Source organism: Hoplias malabaricus, chromosome 4 (assembly GCF_029633855.1).
Source record: "Hoplias malabaricus isolate fHopMal1 chromosome 4, fHopMal1.hap1, whole genome shotgun sequence".
Taxonomy (NCBI): domain Eukaryota; kingdom Metazoa; phylum Chordata; class Actinopteri; order Characiformes; family Erythrinidae; genus Hoplias; species Hoplias malabaricus.
In genome coordinates this window covers 63,862,985-63,885,316 of record NC_089803.1, presented here as the reverse complement: position 1 = coordinate 63,885,316, position 22,332 = coordinate 63,862,985, and the positions used below count along the sequence as shown (strand labels likewise).

Genomic DNA, 22,332 nt, shown 5'->3' with positions numbered 1-22,332 from the left:
CTTTAATTTTAAGTGACACTGGGAGGTTATGTTTGTGTTTGTGGTGCATATAGCATGCAGATGTTGAGTGTTGCACCGAGGGGGAAATAAAAAACAAAGAAAGAAAGAAACACAAAAATGTGAAATGTGGCCAAAGCAGTGTGAAGCTAATAATGGAAGCTGTACAGTGGGATATTTTGTGGCTCTTGAGGGGCTTTTTTGGCTGGGATTAGCCTAGCGCTCTCCACTATAACAAGCCTCAGCTCCTCTTCAGAGTGCATTAGGATACACTTTTGTTGAAGCTTTTATGGAGCTCCTTCAGCAGAGACTCCATATCCTTCTCCATTTCCTCTCTCTCCCACCCTTCCTCCCTCACTCCCTCAAAGACCTGGATGAACAGGGTATTTTTACATACTTTTATTTCTGTTTGTGGTGGGGTATGGGGTTTATTATGGTGATATTTGGCAGAGACTGATGGTGTTTGTTTGTAGGAGATTGATTGATTGGTTCTGGTGGTGTTTCATGGACAGTTGTTAGTGTTTGTAATAATATTTAGTCAAGATGTATGTGATTATGGCAGTTTGGAGGAAAGCATGATGTTTGTGTGGTGTTTGGATTATATTTGATAAAGACTGATGGTATATGTGGTTGTGTTTGAATGGTGTTCAACTCGACCCACGCCCACACATATGAGGCTCATGTAACCTGACAGTGCACCCCCACCCTCACTACACAGTTCTACCTTCATACCTCGTATGAAAAATGTGAATATCGCCCATCCTTACTCTGGGACCAGGGACCAGATATGTAAATATTAATTTGGTCTCAGTGGGAAAAGGCTCACCACTCATGGTCTAAAAAAACAGGCTTTGGCCAGTGTTCCTCTTTTAATATTCCACTTTATACTATTTCATTTCCTTTCGTCTAATTCTATAATCAGGTCTGATACGAGGGCATTTACACCGGCAGTGATTTCACATCCCCGTCTCGTCTCTCCATCTCTATGTTCTCTCCGTTTATTTGCAATCGTTCCGTTAATAAGCCCATCGTGGATGTACTGCCGCCTCCATCACTTAAACACAAATGAAAAACTAATGCATCCATCAGAGACATTATCTGGAGATTAGAGCCATGGGGATCAGATCTTCAGCTCTAACACACACTCTCTCACACACTTTCCCATCCACAGAAAAAAAATTAATACAGGAGCCTGTCAGATTTCCCCCCAGAAAACATCCTCTCATTTTCAGGGGATACTGGATAAAGCCTCGATCCTCAGGAGCAAAAGCTCTGGTTCTTATTCTGTGATGAGAAAAGGCTGTTGTTTTTGGGAAAGCTATGGTGTATTTTGGTAAATGTTGTTCTTGGAAACTGTTTGTTTGCTTTTCTTGATGCTTGTTTACTTCTGTTCTTGAAATTGGTGGGTGTTTCTAATAAAGTGGTCTGTTTGCAGTTTGACATTCAGAACCACAATGATCAATTTTGGAGAATTCACCTGACATTACAGTGGGTACTGGGTTTCACTCTCATTATGCAGTTTGTGGAGAATACTGATACTGTTTGGATGGAGAGTGATAATGTTTGTTGTACAGTGATGGCGTTTGTTGGACAGTGATGCCGTTGTACAGTCATGCCGTTTGTTGGTGAGTGATGGCGTTTGGTGGACAGTGATGGCGTTTGGTGGACAGTGATGGCATTTGTTGGAGAGTGATGGCGTTTGTTGGACAGTCATGGCGTTTGGTGGACAGTGATGGCATTTGTTGGAGAGTGATGGCGTTTGGTGGACAGTCAGGGCGTTTGTTGGACAGTCAGGGCGTTTGTTGGAGAGTGATGGCGTTTGTTGGAGAGTGATGGCGTTTGTTGGACAGTGATGCCGTTTGTTGTACAGTCATGCCATTTGTTGGTGAGTGATGGCGTTTGTTGGAGAGTGATGGCGTTTGGTGGACAGTAATGGCGTTTGTTGGAGAGTGATGACGTTTGGTGGACAGTGATGGCGTTTGGTGGACAGTGATGGCGTTTGTTGGAGAGTGATGGCGTTTGTTGGACAGTCGTGGCGTTTGTTGGACAGTGATGCCGTTTGTTGGAGAGTGATGGCGTTTGTTGGAGAGTGATGGCGTTTGTTGGACAGTGATGGCATTTGTTGGAGAGTGATGGTGTTTGGTGGAGAATAATGATACTGTTTGTTGGAGAGTGATGGTGTTTGTTGGACAGTGATGGTGTTTGGTGGAGAATAATGATACTGTTTGGTGGACAGTGATGGCGTTAGGTGGACAGTGATGGCGTTTGTTGGAGAGTGATGGCATTTGTTGGACAGTGATGGCGTTTGTTGGACAGTGATGGTGTTTGGTGGAGAATAATGATACTGTTTGGTGGACAGTGATGGCGTTTGTTGGAGAGTGATGGTGTTTGGTGGAGAATAATGATACTGTTTGGTGGACAGTGATGGCGTTAGGTGGACAGTGATGGCGTTAGGTGGACAGTGATGGCGTTTGTTGGAGAGTGATGGTGTTTGGTGGAGAATAATGATACTGTTTGATGGACAGTGATGGTGTTTGTTGGACAGTGCTGGCGTTTGTTGGACAGTGCTGGCGTTTGTTGGACAGTGATGGTGTTTGTTGGAGAGTGATGGTGTTTGGTGGAGAATAATGATACTGTTTGGTGGACAGTGATGGCGTTAGGTGGACAGTGATGGTGTTTGGTGGAGAATAATGATACTGTTTGGTGGACAGTGCTGGTGTTTGTTGGACAGTGATGGCGTTTGTTGGAGAATAATGATACTGTTTGATGGACAGTGATGGTGTTTGTTGGACAGTGATGGCGTTTGGTGGACAGTGCTGGCGTTTGTTGGAGAATAATGATACTGTTCATTGGAGAGTGATGGCGTTTGTTGGACAGTGATGGTGTTTGGTGGAGAATAATGATACTTTTTGGTGGACAGTGATGGCGTTAGGTGGACAGTGATGGTGTTTGTTGGAGAGTGATGGCGTTTGGTGGACAGTGATGGCGTTTAGTGGAGAATAATGATACTGTTCATTGGAGAGTGATGGCGTTTGTTGGACAGTGATGGTGTTTGGTGGAGAATAATGATACTTTTTGGTGGACAGTGATGGCGTTAGGTGGACAGTGATGGTGTTTGTTGGAGAGTGATGGTGTTTGGTGGAGAATAATGATACTGCTTGGTGGACAGTGATGGCATTTAGTGGAGAATAATGATACTGTTTATTGGAGAGTGATGGCGTTTGGTGGAGAATAATGATATTGTTTGTTGACTTTTTGTTGGCGTTTATTGGAGAGTGATGGCGTTTGGTGGAGAGTGATGGCGTTTGGTGGAGAGTGATGGGGTTTGGTGGAGAATGATGGGGTTTGGTGGAGAGTGATGGTGTTTGTTGGACAGCGATGGCATTTTTTGGAGAGCGATGGGGTTTGGTGGAGAATGATGGGTTTTGGTGGAGAGTGATGGCGTTTGTTGGAGAGTGATGGCGTTTGGTGGAGAGCGATGGCGTTTGGTGGAGAGCGATGGGGTTTGTTGGAGAGCGATGGGGTTTGTTGGAGAGTGATGGGGTTTGGTGGAGGGTGATGGGGTTTGGTGGAGAGTGATGGCGTTTGGTGGAGAGTGATGGCGTTTGGTGGAGAGTGATGGGGTTTGGTGGAGAGTGATGGGGTTTGATGGAGAGTGATGACGTTTGGTGGACAGTGATGGCATTTGGTGGACAGTGATGGCGTTTGGTGGAGAGTGATGGCGTTTGGTGGAGAGTGATGGGGTTTGGTGGAGAGTGATGGGGTTTGGTGGAGAGTGATGACGTTTGGTGGAGAGTGATGGCGTTTGTTGGAGAGTGATGGCGTTTGTTGGAGAGTGATGGCGTTTGTTGGACAGTCGTGGCGTTTGTTGGAGAGTGATGCCGTTTGTTGGAGAGTGATGCCGTTTGTTGGAGAGTCATGGCGTTTGTTGGAGAGTGATGGCGTTTGTTGGACAGTGATGGCATTTGTTGGAGAGTGATGGTGTTTGGTGGAGAATAATGATACTGTTTGATGGACAGTGATGGCGTTAGGTGGACAGTGATGGTGTTTGGTGGAGAATAATGATACTGTTTGGTGGACAGTGCTGGTGTTTGTTGGACAGTGATGGCGTTTGTTGGAGAATAATGATACTGTTTGATGGACAGTGATGGTGTTTGTTGGACAGTGATGGCGTTTGGTGGACAGTGCTGGCGTTTGTTGGAGAATAATGATACTGTTCATTGGAGAGTGATGGCGTTTGGTGGACAGTGATGGCGTTTAGTGGAGAATAATGATACTGTTCATTGGAGAGTGATGGCGTTTGTTGGACAGTGATGGTGTTTGGTGGAGAATAATGATACTTTTTGGTGGACAGTGATGGCGTTAGGTGGACAGTGATGGTGTTTGTTGGAGAGTGATGGTGTTTGGTGGAGAATAATGATACTGCTTGGTGGACAGTGATGGCATTTAGTGGAGAATAATGATACTGTTCATTGGAGAGTGATGGCGTTTGGTGGAGAATAATGATATTGTTTGTTGACTTTTTGTTGGCGTTTATTGGAGAGTGATGGCGTTTGGTGGAGAGTGATGGCGTTTGGTGGAGAGTGATGGGGTTTGGTGGAGAATGATGGGGTTTGGTGGAGAGTGATGGTGTTTGTTGGACAGCGATGGCATTTTTTGGAGAGCGATGGGGTTTGGTGGAGAGTGATGGCGTTTGGTGGAGAGTGATGGCGTTTGGTGGAGAGCGATGGCGTTTGGTGGAGAGCGATGGCGTTTGGTGGAGAGCGATGGCGTTTGGTGGAGAGCGATGGGGTTTGTTGGAGAGCGATGGGGTTTGTTGGAGAGCGATGGGGTTTGTTGGAGAGCGATGGGGTTTGGTGGAGGGTGATGGGGTTTGGTGGAGAGTGATGGCGTTTGGTGGAGAGTGATGGCGTTTGGTGGACAGTGATGGCGTTTGTTGGAGAGTGATGGCGTTTGTTGGACAGTCGTGGCGTTTGTTGGAGAGTGATGGCGTTTGTTGGAGAGTGATGGCGCTTGTTGGAGAGTGATGGCGTTTGTTGGAGAGTGATGGCGTTTGTTGGAGAGTGATGGTGTTTGGTGGAGAATAATGATACTGTTTGATGGACAGTGATGGCGTTAGGTGGACAGTGATGGTGTTTGGTGGAGAATAATGATACTGTTTGGTGGACAGTGCTGGTGTTTGTTGGACAGTGATGGCGTTTGTTGGAGAATAATGATACTGTTTGATGGACAGTGATGGGGTTTGGTGGAGAGTGATGGGTTTTGGTGGAGAGTGATGGCGTTTGTTGGAGAGTGATGGCGTTTGTTGGAGAGTAATGGCGTTTGTTGGAGAGTGATGGCGTTTGGTGGAGAGTGATGGCGTTTGGTGGAGAGTGATGGTGTTTGGTGGAGAATAATGATACTGTTTGGTGGACAGTGATGGCGTTAGGTGGACAGTGATGGCGTTAGATGGACAGTGATGGCGTTAGGTGGACAGTGATGGCGTTTGTTGGACAGTGATGGTGTTTGGTGGAGAATAATGATACTGTTTGGTGGACAGTGATGGCGTTTGTTGGAGAGTGATGGTGTTTGGTGGAGAATAATGATACTGTTTGATGGACAGTGATGGTGTTTGTTGGACAGTGATGGCGTTTGTTGGACAGTGCTGGCGTTTTTTGGACAGTGATGGTGTTTGTTGGAGAGTGATGGTGTTTGGTGGAGAGTGATGGTGTTTGGTGGAGAATAATGATACTGTTTGGTGGACAGTGATGGCGTTAGGTGGACAGTGATGGTGTTTGGTGGAGAATAATGATACTGTTTGGTGGACAGTGCTGGTGTTTGTTGGACAGTGATGGCGTTTGTTGGATAATAATGATACTGTTTGATGGACAGTGATGGTGTTTGTTGGACAGTGATGGCGTTTGGTGGACAGTGCTGGCGTTTGTTGGAGAATAATGATACTGTTCATTGGAGAGTGATGGCGTTTGGTGGACAGTGATGGCGTTTAGTGGAGAATAATGATACTGTTCATTGGAGAGTGATGGCGTTTGTTGGACAGTGATGGTGTTTGGTGGAGAATAATGATACTTTTTGGTGGACAGTGATGGCGTTAGGTGGACAGTGATGGTGTTTGTTGGAGAGTGATGGTGTTTGGTGGAGAATAATGATACTGCTTGGTGGACAGTGATGGCATTTAGTGGAGAATAATGATACTGTTCATTGGAGAGTGATGGCGTTTGGTGGAGAATAATGATATTGTTTGTTGACTTTTTGTTGGCGTTTATTGGAGAGTGATGGCGTTTGGTGGAGAGTGATGGCGTTTGGTGGAGAGTGATGGGGTTTGGTGGAGAATGATGGGGTTTGGTGGAGAGTGATGGTGTTTGTTGGACAGCGATGGCATTTTTTGGAGAGCGATGGGGTTTGGTGGAGAGTGATGCCGTTTGTTGGAGAGTGATGGCGTTTGTTGGAGAGTGATGGCGTTTGTTGGAGAGTGATGGCGTTTGTTGGAGAGTGATGGGGTTTGGTGGAGAGAGATGGGGTTTGGTGGAGAGCGATGGCGTTTGGTGGAGAGTGATGGCGTTTGGTGGAGAGTGATGGGGTTTGGTGGAGAGTGATGGCGTTTGGTGGAGAGTGATGGCGTTTGGTGGAGAGTGATGGCGTTTGGTGGAGAGTGATAGCGTTTGGTGGAGAGTGATGGGGTTTGGTGGAGTGTGAAGGCGTTTGTTAGACAGTGATGGCCTTTGGTGGAGAATAATGATACTGTTTTGTGGACAGTGATGGCGTTTGGTGGAGAATAATGATATGAATGTGTGTTAATTAGGTTAATTTTGTATTGTTATTTTTGGTCATTACCAGTGTGAATCTGAATCTTCTGAATCTTATCTCAGCTCCTCCACCCGATAATTTAGTTTCTGCTCTGCTGCTGGAGGCTCGCCGACATTTTGAGACGCACCATATCCACTCAACTGTGTGTGTGTGTGTGTGTGTCGTGATCTCTCTTCATACAGAAACAGGTCAGCCCTGCGGGGGCTTTACAGCAGATTGTGCACACGCATCAACACACACACACACACACACACAGAGAGGCATCACAGCTATATATTGAAGATTCAATATATTTATTTTAGCGATACATGTCTCTGGAGCAGCTGTACATGAGTCAATGCCAAGCGTGGGCTAGAGGGGTATAAATCACTCAGAACCCGGCTGTGGAGCAGTTGAACTGTGTTCTCTGCAGTCTTACCTTTTGCGATGAGTTGGAGTGGGGTTTGTGGACCAGTCTTCTAATATCAGTACCTGACCTCGGTAAAGCTCTCATTCAGGATTTTATTGAAGTAATTTTGGACCATTTCTGACATTGTGGTGGTGTGTGAGTGTATGTTGCACTGGTAAAAGTGGATCAGACACAGTGTGTTTAAAAAGAAAAAAACGTGTCCACTCACTGTCCACTGTTAAACACACTGACCTCTTTGATCCATCTTGTAGATGTCAAGTCAGAGTCAGTAGCTCATCTGTGCCATCAGTGAACACAGGACACTGTCAGCTGGATATTTTTGGTTGGAGGGCTATTCTTAGTGCAGCACTGATGCTGATAGATCTCCAGCAACAACTGCTGTGTCTGATCCACTCCTACATCACACTCTAACACGACAGTTTCACTGAGTATGATAAACGAGCCTGTTCTATGATGGTCATAGGGGGTCCTGACCATTGAAGAACAGGGCAAAAGGGGGATGAGGGAGCACTAGATAGACTACAGTCTGTAATTGTAGAACTAAAAATGCTCCTGTATGGTCAGCGGAGCAAGGAAGTGGTTATAATGTTGTGGATAATCTGTGTATTCATGCATGCACACAGTGAGCACACACACTCACACATCACACACACACACACTAGAGCTTTGAGAAGGAATGTCTGATGAGGTCACAATGTCCGGGAATAATTCAGCTTCCTGCAAAAATGATTATGATTCAGGTCATTAGTTTCCGACATAATTTCTTTCTTTATGTTTCCTACGCTAGGTGCCTAGATTTACACAGTGCAGTTTCTTCAGTCTTGAGGCTGAAGTAGCAATGACAGAGGCTCTGTTCTCCCAATTACAGCTCAGTGAACTCTCACAATGACTGTGCAGCTGTAGTTTTAAAGTAAATATATAATGTAGTGTTTTTTAAGTGCTATTAAATTTAGGTGGGCAGGTTCAGAAGAGAAGAGTCACCATTTATTGAGCCCCTTAGGGAAATTCCTCTCTGCATTTAACCCATTTTTAGCAGGGAACACACACACAACTGGAGCAGGGGCCTGCCAACCTTACCCTATCCAACTCTGCACCCTCCTTAGGTGCCATGCTCAAGGGCACTTCAGCCAAGAATTTTTTATTTTTTTCCTGCAGGTGCTGGGAATTGAACCGGCGACCTTCTGGCTTCAAGCTCCCTTCCCTCACCTCAAGGCCACGGCTGCCCCCTTCAGTAAGACACCAGCTCTGGTTGTTGTGAGTCCCACCTTCACCCTACCTTTTAATCAGTATTCAGACTTCAGTTTTGGAAACAGGTGGATGGGAATGCAGGTGGATTATCTTTTTATCTGATTGTCACACAAATACATAAATATCTCCTGAAAAATGAATGCCTCCATATGAATCCACATGAATGAATTCATGCACATATTCAAAGCACATAAACACACACATGGCTGAACGCACACTCGCAAACACATCCACACTCCAAACAAACAGACACGCTCAAACACACACAAAGAGCTCTAAGACTATCAAAGCACTGGAGGCGCTCGTTTCCCAGCATGCTTTGCGTCCTCTAGGCTGCAGAGAGGAAAACACTGATCACACATTTCAGTCACAAATCTACAAAAGCAAACACAAGCCCTGGAGAACATCCTTCACTGTTCTAAACACACCCGCCTCAGGTGCTTTTCCTGTTTAAGAACCTAAACACAGCACATTATAACACACACTGTGTCCAAAATATACAGACACCCTCATTTTTGTTAGATTGCTCTCACCATTGTATAATCTTCACAGAGAAGCATTGAATAGAATGGATCAGCTGCATATGAGATTAAGGTCCTCATGAACAGTGACAGGGATGGGCAGGACGGGCATTAAAGAACAACCCACCCACTTACGTCCCCCACCTTCACGTCCGCCACCAAGAACCAAGCTGTAGGGCAGTGGACTGCTTGTCATTCTGACAAACTGTAATGTGTCATGCTAACCATAGGAGGGCGATATATAAAGCTAGAACAAACTCACAGGTAACTCTGAAAGAGCATGTTTTGGGCAGAGCCTGAGCATTGCTAATTAAAAAAGCTTAGTAGAAACAAGCTTGAAAATATTAAGGAAAATAATGGGAGTGTAAATAGATTAGTGCTGTATTTGGTTTCATGTTCCAGATGTTCTGGATGATGACTCACCCTGGTTTATCGTGTGTGTGTGAGTGTGTGTGAGTGCATTGTGTGTATGTGTGTGTGTGTGTGTGTGTGCGGTGTGTAGACCGATTCACTGCCTTTGCACTTGATGAATGCCAAGAACACCCAGGGCTTTTAAAGGCAGATGTTGATATTGATATACGGAGCTGTCAGTCATCCCGACATCCACAGTACTGTCCACCAACAACAGTGACCTCAATAACACCACCACCATCAACAACAACAACGGCATTACTGCTAGCAATAACAACAACAGCATTACTGCCAGCAACAACAACAACACTGTCATCAATTATAACACCACCATTATTGTCATCAACAACAGCACAGCCATCAGTAATAACATGACCACAACTGCCATTAACAACGACAACACTGTCATAAAAAAACACCACCATAACTACCATCAACAACAACGACAACACTGCCACCCATATTAATAACACCACCACAACTACTGTCAACAACAACACTGCCATCAATAATAACACCACCATCACTGCCAACAACAGAACACCACCATCACTGTCAATGGCAACAACACCGCCATCAATAACACCACCACCACTGCCATCAACCATAACAACAACACCGCCATCAATAATAACACCACCTCCACCACTGCCATCAACCACAACAACAACGCCATTAATTATAACATCACCACCACTGCCATCAACCACAACAACAACAACGCCATCAATAATAACACCACCACCACTGCCATCAACCACAACAACAACAACGCCATCAATAATAACACCACCACCACTGCCATCAACCATAACAACAACACCACCATCAATGATAACACCACCACCACTGCCATCAACCATAACAACAACACCACCATCAATAATAACACCACCACCACTGCCATCAACCACAACAACAACAACGCCATCAATAATAACACCACCACCACTGCCATCAACCATAACAACAACACCACCATCAATAATAACACCACCACCACTGCCATCAACCATAACAACAACACCGCTATCAATAATAACACGACCACCACTGCCATCAACCATAACAACAACACCACCATCAAAAATAACACCACCACCACTGCCATCAACCATAACAACAACACCACCATCAATAATAACACCACCACCACTGCCATCAACCACAACAACAACGCCATCAATAATAACACCACCACCACTGCCATCAACCATAACAACAACACCACCATCAATAATAACACCACCACCACTGCCATCAACCACAACAACAACAACACCATCAATAGTAACACCACCACCACTGCCATCAACCATAACAACAACAATGCCATCAATAATAACACCACCACCACTGCCATCAACCACAACAACAACGCCATCAATAATAACACCACCATCAATAATAACACCACCATCACTGTCATCAACCATAACAACAACAACACCATCAATAGTAACACCACCACCACTGCCATCAACCATAACAACAACAATGCCATCAATAATAACACCACCACCACTGCCATCAACCACAACAACAACGCCATAACAACAACACCACCATCAATAATAACACCACCATCACTGTCATCAACCATAACAACAACAACGCCATCAGTAATAACACCATCACCACTGCCATCAACCATAACAACAACAACAACGCCATCAATAATAACACCACCACCACTGCCATCAACCATAACAACAACAAAGCCATCAGTAATAACACCACCATCACTGTCATCACAACAACAACACTGCCATCAATTATAACAGCATCACAACTGCCATCAACAACATTGATATCACTGCCATCAAGAACAACACTGCTATCAATTATTAAACCACCGTCACTGCCAACAACAACACTGTCATTAATAATAAACCACCACCACTGCCATCAACTACAAAAACAACACAACACCAGCACTGTCATCAACAACAACACTACCATCAATTATAGCACCATTATCACTGTCATCAACAACACCAGCCTTAATAATAACACCACCATAACTGCCATCAACAACAATACAGTATCATCACTGTCATCAATTACAACACCTCTATGATTGTCATCACAACAAAAAAAAACACTGCCATCAATTATAACACCATAATCATTGTCATCAACAACAACACCGCCATCAGTAATAACATCACCCCTTTAACTGCCAACAACAACGCCATCACTATCATCATCACCAACAACAACAACACTGCCATCAGTAATAACACCCCCCCCCCCAACTGCCATCAACAACAACACCATCACTATCATCATCACCACCAACAACACTGCCATCAGTAATAACACCACCCCACAACTGCTATCAACAACAACACCATCACTATCATCATCACCACCAACAACAACACTGCCATTAATAATAACACCAACAACATTGTGTTTTAATATTTTGTTTATTTCAGGGGACACATTTTACTCTAGGTCATTGTTCATTAGGCTACATGACCCTGACCCCACCTTTCATCAACGGGCATAAAGCTACATAAACATCTGCCTATTTCAGGCAAATAAACATCTGTTTATTTCAGCAGTCGTCAGTTGTCACAGAGGCTACTTTAATCAGCTTTACTCTGGTAAATAAATGGTTATGTAGGTATATGTCAGTTATAATGAAGGGCTTATGTAGGTGGGTGTCACAAGGCCAGTGGTTTAGCTAGTAGTACTGACTATGATGCAGACTTAACCATTTTCTCTGGGTACTTTACTTAGTCTGCTAAGAATGAAAGAGAGAGAGAGAGATGGACAGATGCAGATTTCTTGTAGCTTGATAGTTGACCTGAGCCTCCTGATTTTACACACTGAGCTAAAGTAGGCTGTTTCACATTAAGGGATCAAAGTGAGAGCTTTTTAATCTGTTCCTGAAGTGTGTGAAGTATCTGGGGCAGGTTTTTCTCCATATGAGTCACATACACTCTCTCTCTCTCTCTCTCAAACACACACACACACACACACAGAGTGTGGCTAACACTAATGCTAAGATGCAGCTACTGTGAAAATCACATAAAGAGACAGGGATATAAATAGTTACTGTGTTAGTGCATGTGTCAGAGTGTGTGTTTGTGCATGTTTAGTTTGTTTCCAGGGACCTGGAATCCTCACAATCATAAAGGAAAAAAAAAAGAAAAAACATTGTTCAAAATGTCTACACAATGTCCAAACAATTCACATAAGCAATGTGTGTGTGTTCACACTGCAAGCATTTGGTTGATGTTAGAATTGTCATCCAAATCCCTCTTCCACTCTTTATTATGCAGTGTGTGTGGGAGGCGTGTTTGGAGATTAAGTAGAAGCTTCAACACACACACACACACACAAAGTGCTTCACAGTGCTTCTACTTTTCAAGACAAACCAATTATACCTACCAGAGAATAAATATATCCTTTCTTTTGCCCTATTTTTACTATTCTTCTTTCTTTCTGGTGAAATAAAGTGGAGAAGTGAAGTGGACTGGACTCTTCCTCTTTTTTATCCTCTTCAGTCTTTTCTAAAAATATATCAATAGAACGATGAACGGTTGATAGTGAAGTCTTTGGTTAAAGCCGTCACATTCAGAGCCGAAATGTCACCACATCGAGGCTAAAGCAGATTTATTTAATCGCACAAAAAGTGCTTCTTTATTTGAATCCGCTTCGACTTCCATTTCCTCAGTCGGTCCTTTCTGAAGAACGAGATAACGCCTCTTTTCCTCGGGTTTGAGGTCCTAGACGTGGTGTGCTCTGTCTGAAATCCACAGTAACAGAAGTGTAGGGCAGTCACAATACCATAAACCTGGAACTGGGATTATTGGTGCCTAGGTTTTCAATGCTGGAGATATTCATCTATAAGCAGTTCCAAATACACTCCTGTGCAAAAACGTACACAAGGCAGAAATGACACAACATGTCATTAATAACTCTTGGTTGTTAGATTAGGGCGGCACGGTGGAGCAGCAGGTAGTGTCACACAGCTCCAGGGGCCTGGAGGTTGTGGGTTCGATTCCCGCTCCGGGTGACTGTCTGTGAGAAGTGTGGTGTGTTCTCCCTGTGTCTGCGTGGGTTTCCTCCAGGTGCTTTGGTTTCCTCCCACAGTCCAAAAACACACGCTGGTAGGTGGATTGGCGACTCAACAGTGTCCGTAGGTGTGAGTGAATCTGTGTGTCTGTGTTGCCCTGATAAGGACTGGCGCCCCCTCCAGGGTGTATTCCCGCCTTGTGCCCAATGATTCCAGGTAGGCTCTGGACCCACCGCGACCCTGTACTGGATAAGGGTTACAGATAATGGATGAATGAATGAATGTTAGATATTACAGGACTGGAGTTTTTGTTCAGATGAATTGATTCTGATTGTGCTTCAGTTGGACTCAAACCAGGCTGCGATAAACAGAATCATTAATGATTTCAAAACAGCTCATCTTCCTCGATCGGTCAGCACACTTAGCTTGGCATCCCATTAACTTTCCCTGGATGAAGTTATCGATTTACTACAGCTCTGGAGCAGCTTGGTCTACTGTGTGCAGACAAATTATTTATTGCTTATTTCCTGCACTGACGCTTCCATCCACAAACAATAATAAAAATCCCTGTCAAAGACGACATGCACGGATTCTTCTTTCCCTCTCGCGCCTCTCGCATGGCGTTTACACCTTCAAACTTTAAATTTGACATGTTTTATTAATGTTTCTGACAAGCAGTGAAAAGCCTAAGCCTCCACTCTGTGCCACGCTGTACCTTGGAATTGTCGTTTCCCAAACAAAACAAACAAAAGGTAATTTTGTGCAGATCCAACCCTGTCATACGCGATGTAAGTGAAACACAAATCTTTGAGTGTGTAACTCTGTGTTTATGTATGTATCTTATCCTGAGTCTATTACAGTGTTGTGAAATTATGGTAAATAAAAACTCTAATCTCAGGGTGAATTTGATTGGATTATGACTCTTTAGAACAAGATTCAGTGAATCAACAGTTTCAGTTGATATAACCTTTTGGGTTTGTACTGAAAACACACTCAACACTTGTTCTGGTGGTTCTCTGGGGGATTTGGATCTGGTGGTTGTGAGGAGGATTTGGTTCTGGTGGTACTCTGGAGGGTTTGGTTCTGGTGGTTGTGTGGGGGATTTGGTTCTGGTGGTACTCTGGAGGGTTTGGTTCTGGTGGTTGTGTGGGGGATTTGGTTCTGGTGGTACTCTGGAGGGTTTGGTTCTGGTGGTTGTGTGGGGGATTTGGTTCTGGTGGTACTCTGGAGGGTTTGGTTCTGGTGGTTGTGTGGGGGATTTGGTTCCTGTGGTACTCCTGAGGGATTTGGTTTTGGTGGTGTTCTGGTCGTTCACTGAAGGAGGGTTGTGTGACGTATTTGGTTCTGGTGGTACTCTGGAGGGTTTGGTTCTGGTGGTTCTGTGAGGGTTTTGGATCTTTTGTTGTTCTGTAGGGTTTAGATCTTGTGCTTCTCTGGGGGATTTGGTTCTGGTGGTGCTCTGGGGGGTTTGGTTCTGGTGGTGCTCTGGAGGGTTTGGTTCTGGTGGTCGTGTGAGGGATTTGGTTCTGGTGGTAATCTGGAAGATTTGGTTCTGGTGGTAATCTGGAAGATTTGGTTCCTGTGGTACTCCTGAGGGATTTGGTTTTGGTGCTGCTCTGGATGTTCACTGGGGGATTGGGTTCTGGTGGTTCTGTGAGGGATTTGGATCTGGTGGTTGTGAGGAGGATTTGGTTCTGGTGGTTCTCTGGGGGATTTGGATCTGGTGGTTGTGAGGAGGATTTGGTTCTGGTGGTACTCTGGAGGGTTTGGTTCTGGTGGTTGTGTGGGGGATTTGGATCTGGTGGTTGTGAGGAGGATTTGGTTTCTGGTGGTACTCTGGAGGGTTTGGTTCTTGTGGTTGTGTGGAGGATTTAGTTCTGGTGGTAATCTAGAGGGTTTGGTTCTGGTGGTTCGGTGGGGGATTTGGTTCCTGTGGTACTGAATCCTGGAGGATTTGGTTTTGGTGGTGTTCTGGAGGGTTTGGTTCTGGTGGTTGTGAGGAGGATTTGGTTCTGGTGGTACTCTGGAGGGTTTGGTTCTGGTGGTACTCTGGAAGGTTTGGTTCTGGTGGTTGTGTGGGGGATTTGGTTCTGGTGGTAATCTGGAAGATTTGGTTCTGGTGGTTCGGTGGGGGATTTGGTTCCTGTGGTACTGAATCCTGAACGATTTGGTTTTGGTGGTGTTCTGGTCGTTCACTGAGGGAGGGTTGTGTGAGGTATTTGGTTCTGGTGGTACTCTGGAGGGTTTGGTTCTGGTGGTTCTGTGAGGGTTTTGGATCTTTTGTTGTTCTGTAGGGTTTAGATCTTGTGCTTCTCTGGGGGATTTGGTTCTGGTGGTGCTCTGGAGGGTTTGGTTCTGGTGGTTGTGTGGGGGATTTGGTTCCGGTGGTACTCTGGAGGGTTTGGTTCTGGTGGTACTCTGGAAGGTTTGGTTCTGGTGGTTCTGTGAGGGATTTCTTGTAGTGGCCAAACAGAACTGAAGCCAGGACTCCCAGCTGCAGCGTTAATGCAGTGTTAATGCAGCTCTGGCTCAGTCAGAGCAGTAAATTGAACATCAGAAGGAAATTGGGAGAATCTGTTTATCGTGTTTGAACATGTTCTGGGCGCTTGCCCACACAGAACCGGCACAGTTCCCTGTTTCAGGGGCATTTCCATTGTTTTCTTTATTTCAGGGGGTTGGGTTATGTTTGCTGTTGTAAATGCAGTGAAACCATAGCTATGTTGACCCCTCAAGTCCCTCTCGTGTTTAAATGTGTACACAGCCCTGGCCCTGTGGCCTTTTGTGTTGCCTGTTGAAGTCAGAATGAGTTGAATTTAGCTATTTTTGCATGTTTTAGAGCTCAGTAACAAAAGCAAACATTGGTTTTCCCAGTTTATTAAATAAATATAACAGTAGTTTCTAAATGATGAACCTCTGTCGACTTAAAGGGAATACACACGATTCTGGGGAACTACTGAACTCGCAGCAGAACAAACTCATTCAGAAGCTCCACATTTTTTAAGGTGGAATGGCGTGTTTGAGTATGAGACAGGACTATAGCTTGTAGCTGGCAGAAGTTTAAACTGTCTGTAAGTATTCACTGTTATCGTAACATTTATATAGCACCTTTCTAGATACCCAAGGACACTTTACAATCAGCACTACTCTGAACACCATTCCATTTAACACTCAACCCACACACACACTGGCGATGCACACAGCGTACTCTCAACCAGGAACGACCGTCCACCTGGAGGACTGCATCGGGCACTAGGGTTTCACCCAGGACTGAGTGCCAATCCATATCTGGGCTCACACACATTCACTCCTATACATGCACACTCAATCACTCACACCAGGACAGTTATTAGAGAAGCCAGTTCACCTAACCTCCATGTTTTTGGACTGTGGGAGGAACACCGGAGTCTCCGGAGGTAACACTCTCAGACACAGGGAGAACATGGACACTGCACCCAGATGGAACTTGAACCTCAGATTCCAGTGCTGGAGGTCGACCGCGCTAACCACCAAAGTGTAGTTTTGTTGCACTTTCGGTCTGTGTTTACTTTCCCGAATTTGGAGTCCGTTCCACAAATAACTCCGAAAATCCTTGGAGCAATGGACGGATTGGGATTAATGTTGGGATTAGTGTAGATCTCTGTTTTAGTTTGCAGTAAAAACTGAGAAGAAACACAGGCCCTGTTTTGATGTTTTTAAAGATTTTGAGCATTGCTTTTGTGTGAAGTGTTTGATTGTAGCTTTAATGAAAGTGTGAGAGTGAGGTCCGGGGGAATAAACTCCACTCAGACGTCCAGCTGATTCATAATGACAATGTTTCAGTATAAAACGGTGTTTAAAGAATCTGGAGCTGAGTGTAAAGACTTGCACTCCTCTCTCAGTTGCTGTGAGAACACAGGGCCACAGTATTGAGTCAAATCCACGACAGCAGCTGCAGAAACACCGCTCAAAACCAACAAAATGTTTATTATTATTATCTTTTATTTATTATCTTTTAGGATGGCTGCTATTATTCATTCATTCATTCATTATCTGTAACCGCTTATCCAGATCAGGGTCGCGGTTGGTCCAGAGCCTACCTGGAATCATTGGGCGCAGAGAGGGAATACACCCTGGAGGGGGCGCCAGTCCTTCACAGGGCAACACAGACACACACACATTCACTCACACACTCACACCTACGGACACTTTTGAGTCGCCAATCCACCTACCAATGTGTGTTTTTGTACTGTGGGTGGAAACCGGAGCCCCCGGAGGAAACCCACGCAGACACAGGGAGAACACACCAAACTCCTCACAGACAGTCACCCAAAGGAAACCCACGCAGACACAGGGAGAACACACCACACTCCTCACAGACAGTCACCCGGAGGAAACCCACGCAGACACAGGGAGAACACACCAAACTCCTCACAGACAGTCACCCGGAGGAAACCTATGCGGACACAGGGAGAACACACCACACTCCTCACAGACAGTCACCCGGAGGAAACCCACGCAGACACAGGGAGAACACACCACACTCCTCACAGACAGTCATCCGGAGGAAACCCACACAGACACAGGGAGAACACACCAAACTCCTCACAGACAGTCACCCAGAGGAAACCCACGCAGACACAGGGAGAACACACCACACTCCTCACAGACAGTCACCTGGAGGAAACCCACGCAGACACAGGGAGAACACATCAAACTCCTCACAGACAGTCACCCGGAGGAAACCCACGCAGACACAGGGAGAACACATCAAACTCCTCACAGACAGTCACCCAGAGGAAACCCACGCAGACACAGGGAGAACACACCACACTCCTCACAGACAGTCACCCGGAGGAAACCCACGCAGACACAGGGAGAACACATCAAACTCCTCACAGACAGTCACCCGGAGGAAACCCACGCAGACACAGGGAGAACACATCAAACTCCTCACAGACAGTCACCCAGAGGAAACCCACGCAGACACAGGGAGAACACACCACACTCCTCACAGACAGTCACCCGGAGGAAACCCACGCAGACACAGGGAGAACACATCAAACTCCTCACAGACAGTCACCCGGAGGAAACCCACGCAGACACAGGGAGAACACACCACACTCCTCACAGACAGTCACCCGGAGGAAACCCACGCAGACACAGGGAGAACACACCACACTCCTCACAGACAGTCACCCGGAGGAAACCCACGCAGACACAGGGAGAACACACCACACTCCTCACAGACAGTCACCCGGAGGAAACCCACGCAGACACAGGGAGAACACACCACACTCCTCACAGACAGTCACCCGGAGGAAACCCACACAGACACAGGGAGAACACACCAAACTCCTCACAGACAGTCACCCAGAGGAAACCCACGCAGACACAGGGAGAACACACCACACTGCACCACTTTCTGCACTGTACAGATATAATATCATTATCGTTATTACTGCCTTTTGATGTGTGTGAAATATAAACTGACAGAAGACACCAGCCTGGTCTTCACCAAAGTGAAAGAACACATTCTACATTCTGAGAGGTCTGAAGGGAAGTGTGATATTAGATAAGACCAAGGGCTTCGGGATCTTAAAAAAGAAGCATCTGCTCCATCAACACCTCCACCTTCAGCTGCAGAGCACTGAGAACACCACACAGAAGATGACAGGCAGCAAGTAACACAGAATAAATACATTTACACATCTTTTTCAAAAATAAATAAATAAATAAAAACTACCAAAAAAGGAAAAAAGACAATGAAATGAGAAAGATGAGCCATTTGTTTGGGATGTAACCATGGCGACTGTTACCATGGCAATCATAACCATAGTAAGCTCTGATTTTTCATGCATCCATCCAAAAAAAAAATCAAGCTCTGATTCCAATATTTATGATGTTATTATTGTAATTATTTTAAAAATATAATGAATAATTAATTAACAAACAAAATAATAACGAGTGGGTAGCATCCTGCTCAGGGTCACATTGGGGCTGCAGCCTACCTGGAGCGCAAGAACACACCGTGAATGGGGCACCAGTCCATCACAGGGCACCACACACACACACACACACAAACAAACAAACACTGGCCACTGAAGAAAAGGAGAACCTTCGGTGGAACAGCTACTTCTGCTCTTCTTCTTCATACTCTACATTCAGTCTGAGAGCTGACGGGCCCCTCTTCCCTCGGGGTTTAACAGCGCATCCTCTGCGTATGTTTGAGCTGGAGCTGAATGACTTTATCAGAGAAGCTCAGCTCCGTAGCCGAGATATCCCCCAGGACACAAGCAGGTCACAGTGGGGCCGAGAAACACACAAAAAAACCCATAAAAACGGCAGAGACCCCTGGGGAAGTGGGACTCTGTGGCTGGACAGAAAGGTCTTTCGGAGGCAGTGATAACCTCTGCAGCTGTTAAGCCTCACATCGTTCAGGAAGAACAGCTCTGTGTGTGATTTTTGCACGTCCTCTTTTGTGCGGCTGCTATTGTGTGTTCACTCTTCCAGACAAGACGGATGCTATCAGCTCTGACTAATTACAGCATGTTCTCTCTGTCATCTCCGGCTATTGAGACCTTTTTACTCCTCTTTCTTTACTCATTCAGACCCAAAGCCACACAAAGGTTGGCTGAGCAGCTCTTAATCAGCAGAAGGCCAGATGTTTCAGGGAATATTTCATTGGTTTTTCCAGTTTTTCCACATTAACAGTTATAAATTAACAGTTGCGACAAATTGCCAGTGGTTTAATTCCAGAGAAAGTTTCTGAACTGTTAACAGGTGCTGAACGGGTCGGTGTGGGGTTCGTGTCCATTTCGGCCAGTCGTTTTATTGTTTTGAAAAGGGAACATGGGGAATTACTTGTTATTAATTGTTTGATTTAAAATATGAAAAGATAAAACTACTGTGAGCACATTTCTCTTAGGGAGCACATTTCAGTGACTGGTTTGAAAATATGTGAACTAAGAAGGTTCTGTTTAGAAGCAGAGCCGGCCAGCTTACAGGCACTTGGTTTAGCACACCACAGCATATACCTTTCCAGTGAACTGAGGCTCAAAACACACATAATTAGAGGATAAGGCCTCATACCTGTGAGCACAAAGTGGAGCGAAGGGTCTTCTGCGTTGTCTGTTTTCATGCTTTTTCTGCTCTTAACCCAAGCTCAGTGCTAAACTCACAACTGTGGTGGGCTACTGGGTTTGTTTTTCTCCACCTGTTTTCAGAGGGTCACATTTCCAGTCAATGAGCTCCCACAGCGCCCCCTTTCTGTTGTTCACTTTAATGCACAAAAATGTTTGGCCATGTTCTTAAAGACACATAACAGGGATTTGAGACAGCACACACTGCTGTTGGGAGCAAGTTGTTTAAAATCGTGGAGTGTGGATGGGAAGTACATTACTGGTCTCTCCCCAGCTTTGTTTGCTAGAAGACAAGTCTGTTTTACCTCTGGGGGTATCCAATTCTGAATTTGGTTTGACATTAGCAAGTTTATTTCTGCAGGAAGAATGATCCTTCTATACTGTGGGAGTCAGAGCAATTCAAGTCTCACACAATAGATGAAAAATGAATGACAGACACGTCTGAATTTAAAGCCCTCATTGCAGGATGTAATGAGCAACAAAGTACATTTTAAAAATGCGATTAAAGGAATACACAGTGTGACTTCTGTTTAGTGAGCAGCTGTTTTTATGGCTTGAGTTATGTGCATTCAAAAATCCTAATTAATAATTGGATAATTTCTGGGTGACCCCTGAACGAGTCTGTGAGCGGAGGAGGTGTGATTATTCTGTACTGTTCTATCAAATCAGTGAAGATGGATGCACTAAGCAGGCTTCCTCAGTTAGCCAGAGAAGTCCAGCTTGTGCCAGAGTAGAGGAGATAATTGGTGTGTCTTTCAGGGACAGGTCTTGGTTTAATTTGTCCAACTAATCGGGAATCCCCCAGGTCTGGGCCCCAGACAGTGACCTCTGACTAGAAGCCAAGCTGAAGTTAAGCTCTGAGCATCTTTACGCTTGGCTGTGGATCTCATGTTTTGTTGTTGTTGCTGTGAGACGACACGCCTCCAGGGTGTTTACACTACAAAGGATTGGTGGAGGATTATGGGATATGACCAAGCTTCGATCAATGACATTCGCATCGTTCGCTGTGAAAGTTCCCATTCATGCAGAAGCAGACAGGCCAGGGCCACCATTCCATTAAAGTTTCAGCGGCGAGTGTGTGGAAGTAGAAGGGAGGGGAGATGTTTCTAATAAAGTGGCCAGTGTGTAAGTAGAAGGGAGGGGAGGTGTTTCTAATAAAGTGGCCAGTGTGTGGAAGTAGAAGGGAGGGGAGGTGTTTCTAATAAAGTGGCCAGTGTGTGGAAGTAGAAGGGGGGGGGGGTGTTTCTAATAAAGTGGCCAGTGTGTGGAAGTAGAAGGGAGGGGAGGTGTTTCTAATAAAGTGGCCAGTGTGTGGAAGTAGAAGGGGGGGGGGGGTGTTTCTAATAAAGTGGCCAGTGTGTGGAAGTAGAAGGGAGGGGAGGTGTTTCTAATAAAGTGGCCAGTGTGTGGAAGTAGAAGGGAGGGGAGGTGTTTCTAATAAAGTGGCCAGTGTGTGGAAGTAGAAGGGAGGGGAGGTGTTTCTAATAAAGTGGCCAGTGTGTGGAAGTAGAAGGGAGGGGAGGTGTTTCTAATAAAGTGGCCAGTGTGTGGAAGTAGAAGGGAGGGGAGGTGTTTCTAATAAAGTGGCCAGTGTGTGGAAGTAGAAGGGGGGGGGGGGTGTTTCTAATAAAGTGGCCAGTGTGTGGAAGTAGAAGGGAGGGGAGGTGTTTCTAATAAAGTGGCCAGTGTGTGGAAGTAGAAGGGAGGGGAGGTGTTTCTAATAAAGTGGCCAGTGTGTGGAAGTAGAAGGGAGGGGAGGTGTTTCTAATAAAGTGGCCAGTGTGTGGAAGTAGA

The 22,332-nt window shown here is 45.4% G+C and overlaps 2 protein-coding genes across 2 annotated transcripts in view; one reads left to right on the top strand and one right to left on the bottom strand.

The window, feature by feature from the left end:
- The window catches only part of syt1a (synaptotagmin Ia), a 266,542-nt gene that overhangs the window by 85,772 nt on the left and 158,438 nt on the right, over nt 1-22,332 (top strand). Inside the window, exon 5 of the mRNA XM_066668615.1 lies at nt 8,366-8,464. The gene's annotated coding sequence lies outside the window, so the exon portion shown is untranslated. The remainder of the gene's footprint in view (nt 1-8,365; nt 8,465-22,332) is intronic.
- Nucleotides 4,531-7,325, bottom strand: LOC136695068 (uncharacterized). The gene is made up of 3 exons (XM_066668878.1): nt 7,273-7,325; nt 6,244-6,714; nt 4,531-5,089 (listed from the first exon to the last, which is right to left on the bottom strand). Exons 1-3 carry the CDS (start codon nt 7,323-7,325, stop codon nt 4,531-4,533), a joined length of 1,083 nt encoding a protein of 360 aa, XP_066524975.1.

Excerpts from the sequence above, each read along its gene's own strand:
- LOC136695068 (XM_066668878.1), bottom strand. The coding sequence starts at position 7,325 with ATGGTCCAAAATTACTTCAATAAAATCCTGAATGAGAGCTTTACCGAG. Across the intron at positions 6,715-7,272 it reads GAGAGCTTTACCGAGGTCAG|GCCATCACTGTCTAACAAAC; the intron begins GTACTGATATTA and ends TCTCCACCAAAG. Across the intron at positions 5,090-6,243 it reads CCAATAAACGCCAACAAAAA|TATCATTATTCTCCACCAAA; the intron begins GTCAACAAACAA and ends TCCATCAAACAG.